At 41.0% G+C, this 13,331-nt stretch overlaps 1 protein-coding gene across 5 annotated transcripts in view; it reads right to left on the minus strand.

Annotated features, from left to right (window-relative positions):
- LOC109401270 (phospholipid scramblase 1) overlaps positions 1 to 13,331 on the minus strand; it is a 61,217-nt gene that overhangs the window by 20,098 nt on the left and 27,788 nt on the right. For all 5 annotated transcript variants that reach the window (XM_062852964.1, XM_029869212.2, XM_062852963.1 and 2 more), the window contains one exon: positions 12,251 to 12,545. In XM_062852964.1, coding sequence (XP_062708948.1) covers positions 12,251 to 12,412 — 162 coding nt within the window. In that variant the 5' untranslated portion in view covers positions 12,413 to 12,545. The remainder of the gene's footprint in view (positions 1 to 12,250; positions 12,546 to 13,331) is intronic.

Here is a 13,331-nt window from a genome sequence, read left to right on the forward strand (position 1 = left end):
TCCAAAGGCGATTTGGAATACAGGGGATAGACAAAATAATTGATATAAAACATTACCCATAGAATCCGGACGGTGAAAATCACTTATACCTATCTCATACATGGAATAACAATCAGAAAAGGTTAAGCCCCCAAAACAAAGATAACTAATTGTACTTTCATACTTTTGAAATCATTTAATTTTACATTTCATACATTTTCTCCCTTTTTCCTCCTCAACCATTCAGGACCCGCGCCGTTGTAAAAAGTACAACACTACCAGCAAACTTCGCTCGTCTTTGAAGGTCATCGAAAGATTAAAAATCAGCACAATGGTAGTAGTCCTCCAGAAATTTCTTCATGGATTCCAAATTCTTGCAGGAATTCCTTGTAATTCTTCCAGGGATTCCTCTTTTAATCCTTGTAATTCTTCCAGGGATTCACCAGGGATTTCTCCACAAATTTTCCAAAGCTTTCTTCAGAAGTTCTTCCAAGGATTCCTCGATGCAAGCCTCCACGGATTCCTCCAGAAATTATTGCACGGATTTTTCCAGGAATTATTCCAAGAATTCCTTCTGAAATGTCTCCAGGGATTCCTTCAGGGATTACTCCCGGAATTCCTCCAGGGTTTCCTCCTGATATCCCTCCAGAGATTCATCCTAGAATTCCATCACAGATTATTGGAGGAATTCTCCCAGAAATTTATCTAGTGATTTTCCAGAGCTTTCTGCAGAAGTTCTTACTCTTTTAGGAATGCCTCCACGGAATCCTACAGAAATTCCGCCACGGATTTTTCAGGAATCCTTCCAAGGATTCATTCAGGAATGCCTCCAGGGATTCCTACAGAAATTTCTTCAGGAATAAGACCTCAAATTCTTCCAGAATCATCCAGAAATATCTTTAGGCTTTCCTTCAGAATGTCACCAGGGATGTCTCCAGAAATTCCTCTATGGGCTCCTACAGGAATTCTTCCAGGGATTTCTCCAGGAATACATGCTGGGAATCCTCCAGAAATTCCTCCCAGAATTCCTCCAAGATTTCCTAAAATGATTTCTCCAAGGATTTTCGAGGAATTCCTCCAGAGATTCGATCAAGGATTTCTTCCAAAAATTCTCCAGAAATTTCTTTAGAAATTTCACCAAAAATTCCTCCAAGAGTTTCTTCAGAAATTCCTCAAAAAAAACCTACAGAAATTCCTCCATAAATGCCTCGATCTGGAAGTTGCTCCAGACATTCTTCCAGAAGTTCCTTCACAAATACCTCCGAAATCACCTTCAGGAATTACTCCAGTGATTTCTTCAGGAATTCTTCCAGAAATTCCTTCAGGAATTCCTTCAGGAATTCCTTTAGATTTTTTATCAAGAATTCCATCAGGAATTCCTGCAAGAATCCCTTCAGAAATTCCTCCAGGAAATCCTCAAGGTATGCCTCCACGTTAAGGTGGCCCACACTTAACGATCGATCAATCAACGATCAATTCTGACTATACATGTCAATGGTTGCTCCTCCGTGATTGATCTGAACTGCCCAACTAACAATCAGCACGCCTTGAAGGTTTATTCATGTTCTATCCTGGTTTTATACAAGCATGTGAAAAAGCTAGTTGTTCTAAATTAGTTTTATGTGGTAGTTTCAGGCCCGGATTAAGGATTGTGGGGGCCCGGGGCCCGAGCGGATGTGGAGGCCCCTTGGAGAGATGACCAAAAATGATTTTTGCTTATTTTCGAACAGTACTTGAGCAATACGAAAAATAAAGCTAATGTTAGCAACCAAAAATGGTTTTTGTGGGGGCCCCTAAAATGTGGGGGCCCGGGGCCCGGGCCCCCCCGGCCCCCCCTTAGATCCGGCCCTGGGTAGTTTTTTACTTTGACCCTTTGGCGTTCCATAAAACTATCATATAACTTCTGCTATAAACATCTTCAGTTATAGACTTGCAAGTAGACATGAACTGGTTTTATCACTTATTATATACCATTTCAATAAAACTTGCATTTGCGGTTGTTGTCGAAGAGATTTTTTTTGTAAACAAATATACAAAACTGTGAGGCAATGCATAAAACCAACAAAAGATTTCGTGGCCGTAACATAGACCAAAAAAATGCTGTGATAAAACCGCTAGTTCTATCATGAGCTCAGTTATGACCACCTCAGGAGGGTTAGCCCTATTGGAGGAATCATCAGGAACACAGAGTTTTATCAGAAAAATATGTCGCCTAGCCGGGATAATTTATGTAAATACAGAAAAAACATTACTCAATTTTATGATTTCACGTACAGCTTAAGATCAAATTAAACCATGCAACACGTTTCCGTCATTTGTTAGAAAACTTACATAATGTCTTTTAAACTCCGCTGTGTAGAAAAAACATTTCTGCACCCAATTCCATCGAGTAAATTACATGCATTTAATTTCCAAATTATGCATAGTTTGTGTGGCGCACTTAGTTTTTGTCATTGTGGTGATCTATATTATGAATGATACCATGTGGTATATGTGTTGAACTAGTGTGGGTGGCTGCACTAGCGAACGAACGATCCAACCACGAATAGCCGGCACCACTCGTCATTCTATCGTGCAGGCCTGACTAGATCGGACGACATCACACGTGGCGACGAGATAAATCGGAGAAACGCGTTGAATTCTTTTCAAAGTGAATTAAGTGTTAAAGTTTGTGTTAACAGCAGGTAATGAATTGAAAATAAATCCGCGATGAGAAATATCATTCCAAATTAGAAAACACATCGCGCCGTAGTCTGCCATTGATAAATTTGAAACGTGACGCGAGTGAAAGGGTGCTCTACAAATGAAAAATGTGCAACCCACGCCGATGGGGGCGAAAAAAAAAATTTTGGATGGTGAACAGTGAAATTATGGGAAGGTTAATGTGATCACAGAAATTGGTGGAGGAAACTAGTGATGAATGAAAGAGGAAATATGCCCTGGCAGAAAAGTGCACGGTGATGGGGATGAAAATTTTGAGAATGTGCATACGACGCGCGGCAGCCATTGTTTTCACCATGCTGGGGGGACGCGCCCGCGGATGAAAAAAAAAAACGAGCATCGAACGGGGCGAACAGTGATAGTGAAAGAAAACCGAATATTCTGGTGTGGGTGATGAATGAAGCACCGCATAGCATGCGGCGAATGGTGGTGGTGTGAATGAAAGAAATGATGATGGATGGTATGATCATTAGATCATTAACCGCCAAGTGGTTGGCATTCAAAGTGTGGGGGAAAAAAGAGGCTGTTATCGTGTGTGGCAAGAACGAGATTTAGTGTTAGTGTGATTATGATGATTGAAAATCATGTGTGACAGCGCGGCACATAATCGGCTGTCGAGCGGATAAAGGTCATAATCATCGCACCGGATTCCTTGCTTCATGTTGGGCCCAAATTATGGTAATTTGTCTATGATTGGGGACAGCAAAGGTATGTAATTATATTATATATTCAAAACAGTAAAAGCTAGACCTCTAATGGTTGCAAAGTGCTGTGTACATCCAACCATTAATCCTATTTACCAAAGAAAATGGAAAAGAGAACCACCCTGTATTTTCCTATTTGAATCCATCAGTTATGTTCTCGCATGTCCGGAGCTCAATGATCATTTGAACTTGTATTGGTTGGCTGATCAACTTTCTTTTATTTTGGTATGATTGGTCATTCATGCATGTATTATGAGTTTTCGGATAGTGTGCTAATCTGAGTAATAAATTAGCAGCAGACGACTTATCGAGAATGCCGCTGGCACTGTGATTAAATTCACTGAGAGCGTTTAAATCGCTGTGATTAAATTCACTGAGAGTGCGTAATGCACTGTGATTAAATTCACTGAGAGCGTATGATACGCTGTGATTAAATTCACTGTGAAAATAATGCCGTTGGCACTGTGATTAAATTCACTGAGAGCGTTTAAAACGCTGTGATTAAATTCACTGAGAGTGCGCAATGCACTGTGATTAAATTCACCAAGAGCGTGTGACACGCTGTGTTAAATCCACCATAATGAAAGTGTATGTTGTATGAATAGAAGAGGGATCCAACATAAAGTTATTTTAGTCTGTGAGTGTATATTGTTAGACTAAGTTGGTTGAAAATGTTTGTAGCAATATTAAATAATCACGTGTCAAGGCAGACTACAGCGCGATTATTATGAAACAATAGCCAATGATGCACATGATATTAAAGTTGAAACGGGAAAGATGATCATACATTTATTTCTAACAGGCAATCATGGCAAACGAAGAAGTGGTTTTTCAAACCATGTCGTTCTTCAGCCCTGCGTCGTATAATTTACCTATGTTCAAGTTCTCGCACTTACCCGCAACTGAGGTAAGAACCGCTTGGACATCGTGGATAAGATGGTTTGACAACGTTATGTTAGCGACCAACATTTTGGAGAGCCACAGTCGTAAAGCGCAGATGCTTGCTATGGGAGGCATGGAGTTGCAATCTGTCTTCTATGGCATTCCGGGGGCTGATATTGACGGCTCAGATGGAAGGGACCCCTATATTGTGGCCAAGGAAAAACTGACGGCACATTTTGCTCCAAAACAACACTCCAGTTTTGAGAGATTCCAATTCTGGACTATGACGCAAGACAATGACGAGCCGATTGAGAAATTTCTTCTCAGGGTTCAGCAAAAGGCGGATAAATGCTCATTTGGACAAACTGAGCTTGAATGTCGTCAAACGGCCATCATCGATAAAATAATTCAGAACGCGCCGGACGATCTGCGTCGTAAGTTATTGGAGCAAGAAGTATTGACGTTGGATACTTGTACCAAAATCGTTAATGCGCATCAATCCGTCAGTTACCAAGCCGCCCAAATGAACTCTAAACCAAAGCCAATCGCGGATGTTCACCGTTTGGTTGCGCATACACAAAGGACACCATATTACAAGAACTCAGGGATCCCAGCCTATAAAGAAAAATGCTCTCGATGCGGTCGTTTCCGACATCGGACGTCTGAAAAATGCCCAGCAGCGGATAAAAAGTGCCACGGTTGCGGAAATACGGGTCATTTCCAATCGATGTGTAAGACACCAGGACGAAATGTAAGGAACTAAAATAAGTTTTTTAATACCATGGTAAAAAAATATAAGTGTAATTGGGGGTTGTTTTCTTTCCTTTCTTTAATTTGTTAATGTTCAGTCATTGAAACGGAAACGTTCACCGCAACGATACCAACAAATACCACAGCATAAAAGGTTCAGGAGCGTTAGGAATGTTGAGTTGACCGATGAAAGAGAGGATACGGAAGAATTTTCAGTCTACAAAATCAACAACGAAAACGATGAGCTACTAAAGTGTCGCGTTGGGGGAGTCACTATTGAAATGTTAATTGATTCGGGATCTGCGTACAACCTAATAGACGATCAAACGTGGGAATATATGAAGCTGAACAAGGCAGTCTATTTCTCGGAAAGAAGTGACAGGTCTAAGAAGTTCATGGCTTATGGGCGAATACCGTTGGAGTTGGTAACCGTGTTTGACGCAGTTATCGAAGTACACGATGAGGATGATATCATATCAGCCAGAACAACATTCTACGTGATCCGAGGCGGGCAACAAGCCTTGTTGGGAAAAATCACGGCTCGTGAACTTGGTCTGTTACGAGTCGGACTACCTAGCTCCTTCAAAGAAAACGTATGCCAAGTCAAACAAACAGAAGCATTTCCCAAAATCAAAGATTTCCAGCTGGTCCTTCCAATCGATAAAAACGTGACCCCAGTAATTCAGCCATTACGACGCTGTCCAGTACCTTTGCTGGAGCAAGTGAAAAGAAAGCTGGATGATCTGCTAGCGATGGGTATAATCGAACGAGTGGAAAAACCGTCATCTTGGGTGTCACCATTAGTGCCCATTCTTAAAGACAATGGTGAACTACGTCTTTGCATAGATATGCGACGCGCCAATCAAGCAATTCAGCGTTTAAATCATCCACTGCCAATCTTTGAGAACATACTCCCGATGTTCAATGGAGCGAAATTCTTCACTACGTTGGACATCAAGCAAGCATTCCATCAAGTAGAACTGGCGGAAGAAAGTCGTGAAATCACGACGTTTGTCACCAATTGGGGCCTTTATCGTTACACCAGATTACTTTTCGGTGTTAACTACGCCCCCGAATTCTTCCAGAACCTTATGGAGAGTATTTTGTCGGAATGTCCTAACACCGTTGTTTTCATTGACGATATCATGATCTGGGGAGCGACAGAGAAAGAACATGACGATGCAGTAAGAAAAACATTGGCCGTACTGAAGAGTTTTGGAATCATGTTAAACATGCAGAAGTGTAAGTTCAAGCAAGAAGAAACAACATTTCTTGGACACAAGTTCTCTGAAAAGGGAGTTCTTCCGGCTGACTCAAAAGTTCGATCCATCATGCAGTTCAGAGCACCTCAGAGCAAGGAAGAATTGAGAAGTTTTCTGGGACTTGTAACTTACGTTGCAAAATTTATTCCAAACCTGGCAACGGAAAACCACTCCCTAAGAGAACTACTCAAGGACGCGACACCATTCGAATGGCGATCTACCCATCAACGATCATTCGAAAAACTGAAACAACACATGAGCAACCTACAAAATTTAGGATATTTCGATCCTAAGGATGAAACATTGCTTGTTACTGATGCATCTGGTGTTGGGCTTGGGGCGGTGCTGATACAGGTAAAAAGTAATCAGCCACGTGTAATAAGTTACGCATCAAGAAGTCTCTCTGAAACAGAGAAGCGATACCCACCAATTGAAAAAGAAGCGTTGGGTATAGTGTGGGCAGTTGAAAGGTTTAAGGATTACCTTCTCGGAATCTCGTTCACTGTTGAAACTGACCACCGCCCACTGGAAGTTCTTTTTACTACAAAATCACGCCCAACAGCCCGCATAGAAAGGTGGATGCTGCGCTTGCAGTCGTTCAACTTCGCGGTCGTGTACAGGAAAGGCTCTACAAACATTGCCGACCCTCTGTCTCGAATGGCATCACATGTGGAAGACAACTGGCAGGAGGAATCGGAAGTCTACATCCGCCGTTTAGCATCTACTACCTTAGCTATGCTTGTGGATGATTCGTGGAGCGAAAACTTTGACGATGAAACGGAAATCTCGATCAGGACAATTCAAGAAACAGCTGCTGTTGATATCTCGGAAGTTGTTGGAGCTACGGAAAAGGACGAAGAAATGCAAGCTATCAAACTGGCAGTAATGGAAGATAATTGGACGTCAGAACTCTTGAAACCCTATGCGGCATTTCGACACGAATTATCATTCGTCAATGGACTCATAATGCGAGGAACAAAACTTGTGATTCCGGCTGCTTTACGAAGTAGGATGTTAGTACTTGCTCACGAAGGACATCCTGGCCAGACGATCATGAAGCGTAGGTTGAGAGATCGCTGTTGGTGGCCTAAGATGGACGCCTGTGTATCAAAAACATGTGACAGTTGTGAAGGTTGTCGCTTGGTACAAATGGCTGATCCGCCGGAGCCAATGCAACGAAGGGCGTTGCCGGACAAGCCTTGGGTGGACATCGCCATAGATTTTCTGGGTCCTTTGCCAACAGGAGAGTATATATTGGTGGTAATCGATTACTTCAGCAGGTATCTTTCGTTATTCTCACTTATTAATAATATTTTGTCTTTATTGAGAAATCTTGTTTGTTTATAGGTATTTATGTTTGGAGATTATGACTAGTATTACAGCAAAGGAAACCATAAAGCGGCTGATGAAAATATTCAGCATCTGGGGAGTGCCACGTACTTTGACACTCGATAATGCCAAGCAATTTGTATCCACAGAATTTCAAGAATTCTGTAGCACAAAAGGAATCCATCTGAATCACACTTCTCCTTATTGGCCGCAAGCTAATGGAGAAGTGGAGAGACAAAATCGGTCACTTCTCAAGCGTTTGAAGATTGCTAATGCTCTCTATGGTGACTGGAAAGTGGAAATGAACCAGTATCTTGAAATGTACAACAACACTTCACATTCAACAACCGGGAAAGCTCCAAGCGAGCTTTTACAAAATCGAAAACTGCGCTTCAAGTTCCCGGATCCAGATGACCTAGGTACCGCTGTAACATCAACTGACTATGCAGACCAAGATGCAACTCAAAAACTGAAAGGAAAGGTAGGAGAAGACAAGAGAAGGAAAGCTAAATCGAGTGACATCATCTCAGGAGACATGGTTCTAATGAAGAACCTGCATCCATCAAATAAACTCTCTACCAATTTCCTAGCGGAGAAATTCGTAGTAGAGAATCGCAATGGGTCAAAGGTTCGGGTTCGATCAACGGATACTGGAAAGAGCTACGATAGGAACGTGGCTCACTTGAAAAAGGTTTCCGCTCAGTCTGAAAATGATGAGTGTGACGAAACCCAGGATCATCAGGCTGAGCCCATCGGGGAACGTCGATATTCTGAGCGTATCCGCAAACCGCGTGTAAGATTTGAGGCTTAGGTAAGGTATTCGCAGCTGACATTTATGTACCAGTTACTTAAGGTAAGAGATATATACCATAATTAAATAACAATTAAATAACAATCTAATGTCTATGAAATTATCTTATAATGGAAAGGGGATGTGGTGATCTATATTATGAATGATACCATGTGGTATATGTGTTGAACTAGTGTGGGTGGCTGCACTAGCGAACGAACGATCCAACCACGAATAGCCGGCACCACTCGTCATTCTATCGTGCAGGCCTGACTAGATCGGACGACATCACAGTCATTATCACAGTCACATTCACCATAAATTTTCCGTGGCATGTCTCCTGACACGTAGTAAATAGGAAAACAAACCTGAATTTCAGATCGGCATCTTTCCAATTGATGGCAGGATAATTTATTCTGACGATCGAACATTATTGAGAGTGAAAAATAATCAAAACAAATATTTGACAAGTCAGAAGATGGGGGATAAGATAAAACTATGATACAACCCGAAATCCTAAGCTGGTTTGCATACGAAGTCCTGTAGACCCTAATAAGACTGGGCCAACTAGCCAGAACGTGGGCTTATTGAGGCATACAAGAACTCGAGAGCATTTTCAAGTCGGCATCAATGGTTTTATGTTTAGGGTTTTTGAATCGCTAAAAAACTTTGATAAAATTAAAATTGTTACTTGGGTGGTACCAATTGCACTGAGATCCAACTGAATAAGGGGCTGGGACATTCCACTTATTCTCAAAGTACAATTTTAGCAGCTCATGCATATTTGATCAATAACGGCGCCGGCCAAGTCCTTATAGTCAGCTGGGAAGGGAAATGAATGTTAAAGTGTACTGGTTGTTGCTAATAGAGACCGAGAGCACTCTGCGTCCCCACAACCCGCACGGACTGGGGTATTTGTTAGGAAAGGATGGGAGATCTGGGAGTCACCGTTGGGTCGGTGATGCGATCTATGGATAGGGGTTATTTATAGTGTTCTTGATAGATTGTGTGGTGAATAAGGTGAATAAGGTCAAGCGGAGCTTTTGGTTGCATAACTTATAGGCGTTATATATACACTGTGCTGTGAGTGGAAGTTGGAAGGGAGGGAAACGATTTTTTTTCTTTTTTCAATTCGTTTCTGGTTCTAGCGATGGCTATGAACATGAGCGAGAGAAAGTGGATAGAAAGATACAAAGTAGGATGAAAAGGACGGGCCAGGGGTTGAACCCATGACCTTCTGCATACGAATCAGAAGCGGTAGCCACTAGACTACCTAGCCCGTCTCCACGTTAAGGTGGCCCACACTTATATGAAAAACAAAAAAATCGAAAAATGCCAAGTCTTACCTCCTAAATATGTTGTTTTGGACTCCCAGAAGCTACGTTCAAAATTTGAGCAAAATCGGTTGAGCCTAAGGGGGCGCTCAAAACGCTTGAAGTTTGTATAGGAAAACTTTGGCAAATGTATGCAAACATTTTGAGTTTTCGAATTTTGCCGCTTGGTGGCGCTGTAAGCATTCAATAATCAAACCCTATGTTATTATTGTAGGTGACTATATGCCAAACAACTTTGTCGAAGACCGCAATGTGATACAACGTCTGTGAAAAAAGTTATACCCTAGGTTAAGTGAGGATAAACTTTATTGTTGTTTTACCAATACATGTAAAGGAATAATATCAATAATGAAATCTCAATACTTTGCCTCACTTTGCCTTGGGTATAACTTTTTTCACAGCCGTCGGATCACTTCGCGGTCTTCGACAAAGTTGTTTGGCATATAGTCACCTACAATAATACCAAAGGTTTGATTACTGAACGCGAACGAAAATTCGAAAACTAAAAAATTCTACGTACATTTGGCCAAGTTTTCCCATACAAACTTCAAGCGTTTCGAGCGCCCCCTTAGGCTTAATTGATATCTCTCAAATTTTGAACGTAGCTTCTGGGAGTACAAAGCAACTGATTTAGGAGGTAAGACTTGGCCTTTTTCGAAATTTTTGTTTTTCATATAATTGTGGGCCACCCTACTCCACGTAATCCTCCAGAAATTCCTTCAGAAATTCATCCAAAGATTCCATCAGGAATGTTTTCAGCTATTCCTCCAGATATTTTACGTGGATCTCTCCTGAAATTCTTACCGGGATTCCTTTATGAATTCCTCCTGTAATCCATCCAGGAATTAATCATGGAAATCCTTCAATGAATCCTCAAAGAATACCACCAGGAATTTCTCCAGGAATTTTACAGAGCTTCCTCCAGAAATTCTTCCGAACATTCCTTCAGGAATCCCTCCAGGCATTCCTCCGGAAATTTCTCCAGGAATTATTCCTTAAATTGTTCTAAGGTTTGCGCCAGGGATTCCTCCAGGAATTACTCCAGGTTTTTTTATCGGAATTCCTCCAGAAATTCCTACATGAATTCCTCGAGAAAATCCTCCTGGGATGTTTCCAGGGTTTCCTCCAGGGAATCCTCCTGAAATATCCAAGATTTACTTCAAGGATTCCTCAAGAATTCCTGTAGGAATTCTTCCAGGAATTCCTGGAGGAATTCGTTCAGTAATTTCTGCACGAACGGTACGGTAATAACCCAGCGGCAACGTTGTAAACTGGGCCCAGGGGTTTCAGCAGCTCTTCCTTATCGCCCGTCAGGTAATTTCGACCCCGTAAAAAATCTTGTGGTGCATGGAATTTGAAGATGTTGCATTATACTGACATAATAGTTGCATTTGATGGCAATAATTTAATGAGTCTCAATATGGTGGATATAATTAATCCTCAAGAAATCGCATCTTCCGACGTCCGCACCATATTTCTTATAAATATTTTCTTAAATTATAAAGGGGAGGCAACTGCCCCCCCCCCCTTGCCACCCCCTGTGCACGCTAATGATTCTATTTTAAGTTCTAATATGTAGGGTGCATGGCGACCATCGATCTGGAAAACTTTAGAATCCGTCATAATATTTGAGTTCGACTTACACTTCGACAAGCAAAGTAACTCTACGCAAAACACAACAAAGGGTATGCCACCACCAGGGCAGCGTTTTTTTCTGGACACATTTCTACTACAAGTCAGTACAAAGAGCATTCCATTTGGATTTAAAATTGATGAATTAGGATCTGGGACCATTTGGGCAAGAGGACCTATTCTGTGCACATGCTGCTATAACTCAATCAATTTAGAATCAATTGATTTTTGGGCCACGGTAAGATTTGCAAATCTAGCAATGTCCAAAAACTCTAATCGATTGAGTTTCTGAATTTTGAACAAAAATGACAAATTTTATACAAAAGAGCTCCTTTTTTGAGCCACTATATTTTTTTTAATTTTTCTTCACTATGATACCTGAAATCAATTTCAAAGTGATTTTTTGATATTCCCTTTGGACAGCTTGGTAGCTGCTTGTTAGCTCCACCCAGTACAAAATCCGACGAGGGGCGATTCAACAAATCGCTCCCATTCAAACTTTAAATTTACGTTTAAATAGGTTCCCGGGCACCAAAATTCATAAAAAAAAAAACTGGATTTCGGTTCAGGTTGTCCTGCAGATTCAGAATATGGAATTGCCTCAACAATGCTAAAGAAGCCAATTGGTGTGAAATCGACTGAGTTATAGCAGCAAGTGCCCAAAATAGGTCCCCCGCCAAAATGGTCCTAGATCCTGTAACAAAATGTGTTCAAAGTAGAATCGCTGCCTGAAACGAATAGCCTCAAATCAAATTTTCTAATTTGCAGACCAAAAATCAGTGCAATCTCCGTAATATTGTCTATTAATGATTATTAGCAAGCATCAACCAAACCAGTCACAACACATTAGTAACTTCAGTAACTTACAGCTCCATATGCTCCCATTGGTGGCCCCGGTGGATAAGGCGCATGACCCGGTCCTGGTGGGTAACCGCCCTGAGGATCCGCCGGTAGGTATTGTGGGGCGTATCCGCCGGTTTTATCGTCCGCCGGATGATACGGTGCGTACGGAGCTGGCGGAGCACTCATTTTTTTATGTTTTTTTTAACTCGGTTCACTTGGTTTAAGTGGAAATGTTTGCTCGGCGATTCGTCTCAATTGGAACTAATTTGCACGGTGAGCTGTACCGGCATATAACCTCGGCAGAATTTCGAGCACGTTGCTGTAATAAAGAGAGATAAGGTAGCGACTGATTAGAATAGGTGAATTTTTCGTATCTTTCAGGTGTACTGGGATGATACATTGGACGTAAAACACAATTTAGCAATTTTTAATAAACGATTGTATTAGGCTCGTGACGCCAGTTATAATAGTTAGCATTGGCATTCAGTTGGTTGCACAAATTTGTAGGTTTTACAACAGTCCTAGATCGCGGTTATGAGGTTTGTATCCTTACCGTATGTTTGAAAACACCATTCACATTTAGTGTATTAAGGAGTTTCCAAGTCTACACGCAGATATGTAATATATTAGAATCAAATTTAGAAAGACTTCATCTCAAAGTGAATTCAATATTCGAGAATACTAACGATTTTCAAGAGTTGTTGTTTTCACCGTAAGAAAATTAAGAAAATTTTGCAATCAGTATAGTAGTAGAAGAATTCGATTCTTCTAACAAAAATCATTGATTTGTAAATTTGTAATATTTGTTTCTGGAAAATACTGTCTTTGAAATTAGAAAAACTGTTTACTTTAAAGCAACGATGCAATTGATTGTAAAAAGATAGCAATGCAACATGCCAACACCTAGATTCAAAGCAAAACTGTATTAGGAGGTGGTTATTTCTTGATTGAAAGCACTTTATGTTTGAATTCAATATAATTTTCCCTGCGTGTATTACACGCGGCACACACATAGGTACAACAAAAATCAGACGAACTGTATAAAACAAGCAATAACTGATTGTATTTCTCGAAAGATGATCTAGTAATTTCACTCCGTAACGTA

The sequence above is a fragment of the Aedes albopictus genome, chromosome 2 (genome assembly GCF_035046485.1).
Source record: "Aedes albopictus strain Foshan chromosome 2, AalbF5, whole genome shotgun sequence".
In the NCBI taxonomy this organism is placed as follows: domain Eukaryota; kingdom Metazoa; phylum Arthropoda; class Insecta; order Diptera; family Culicidae; genus Aedes; species Aedes albopictus.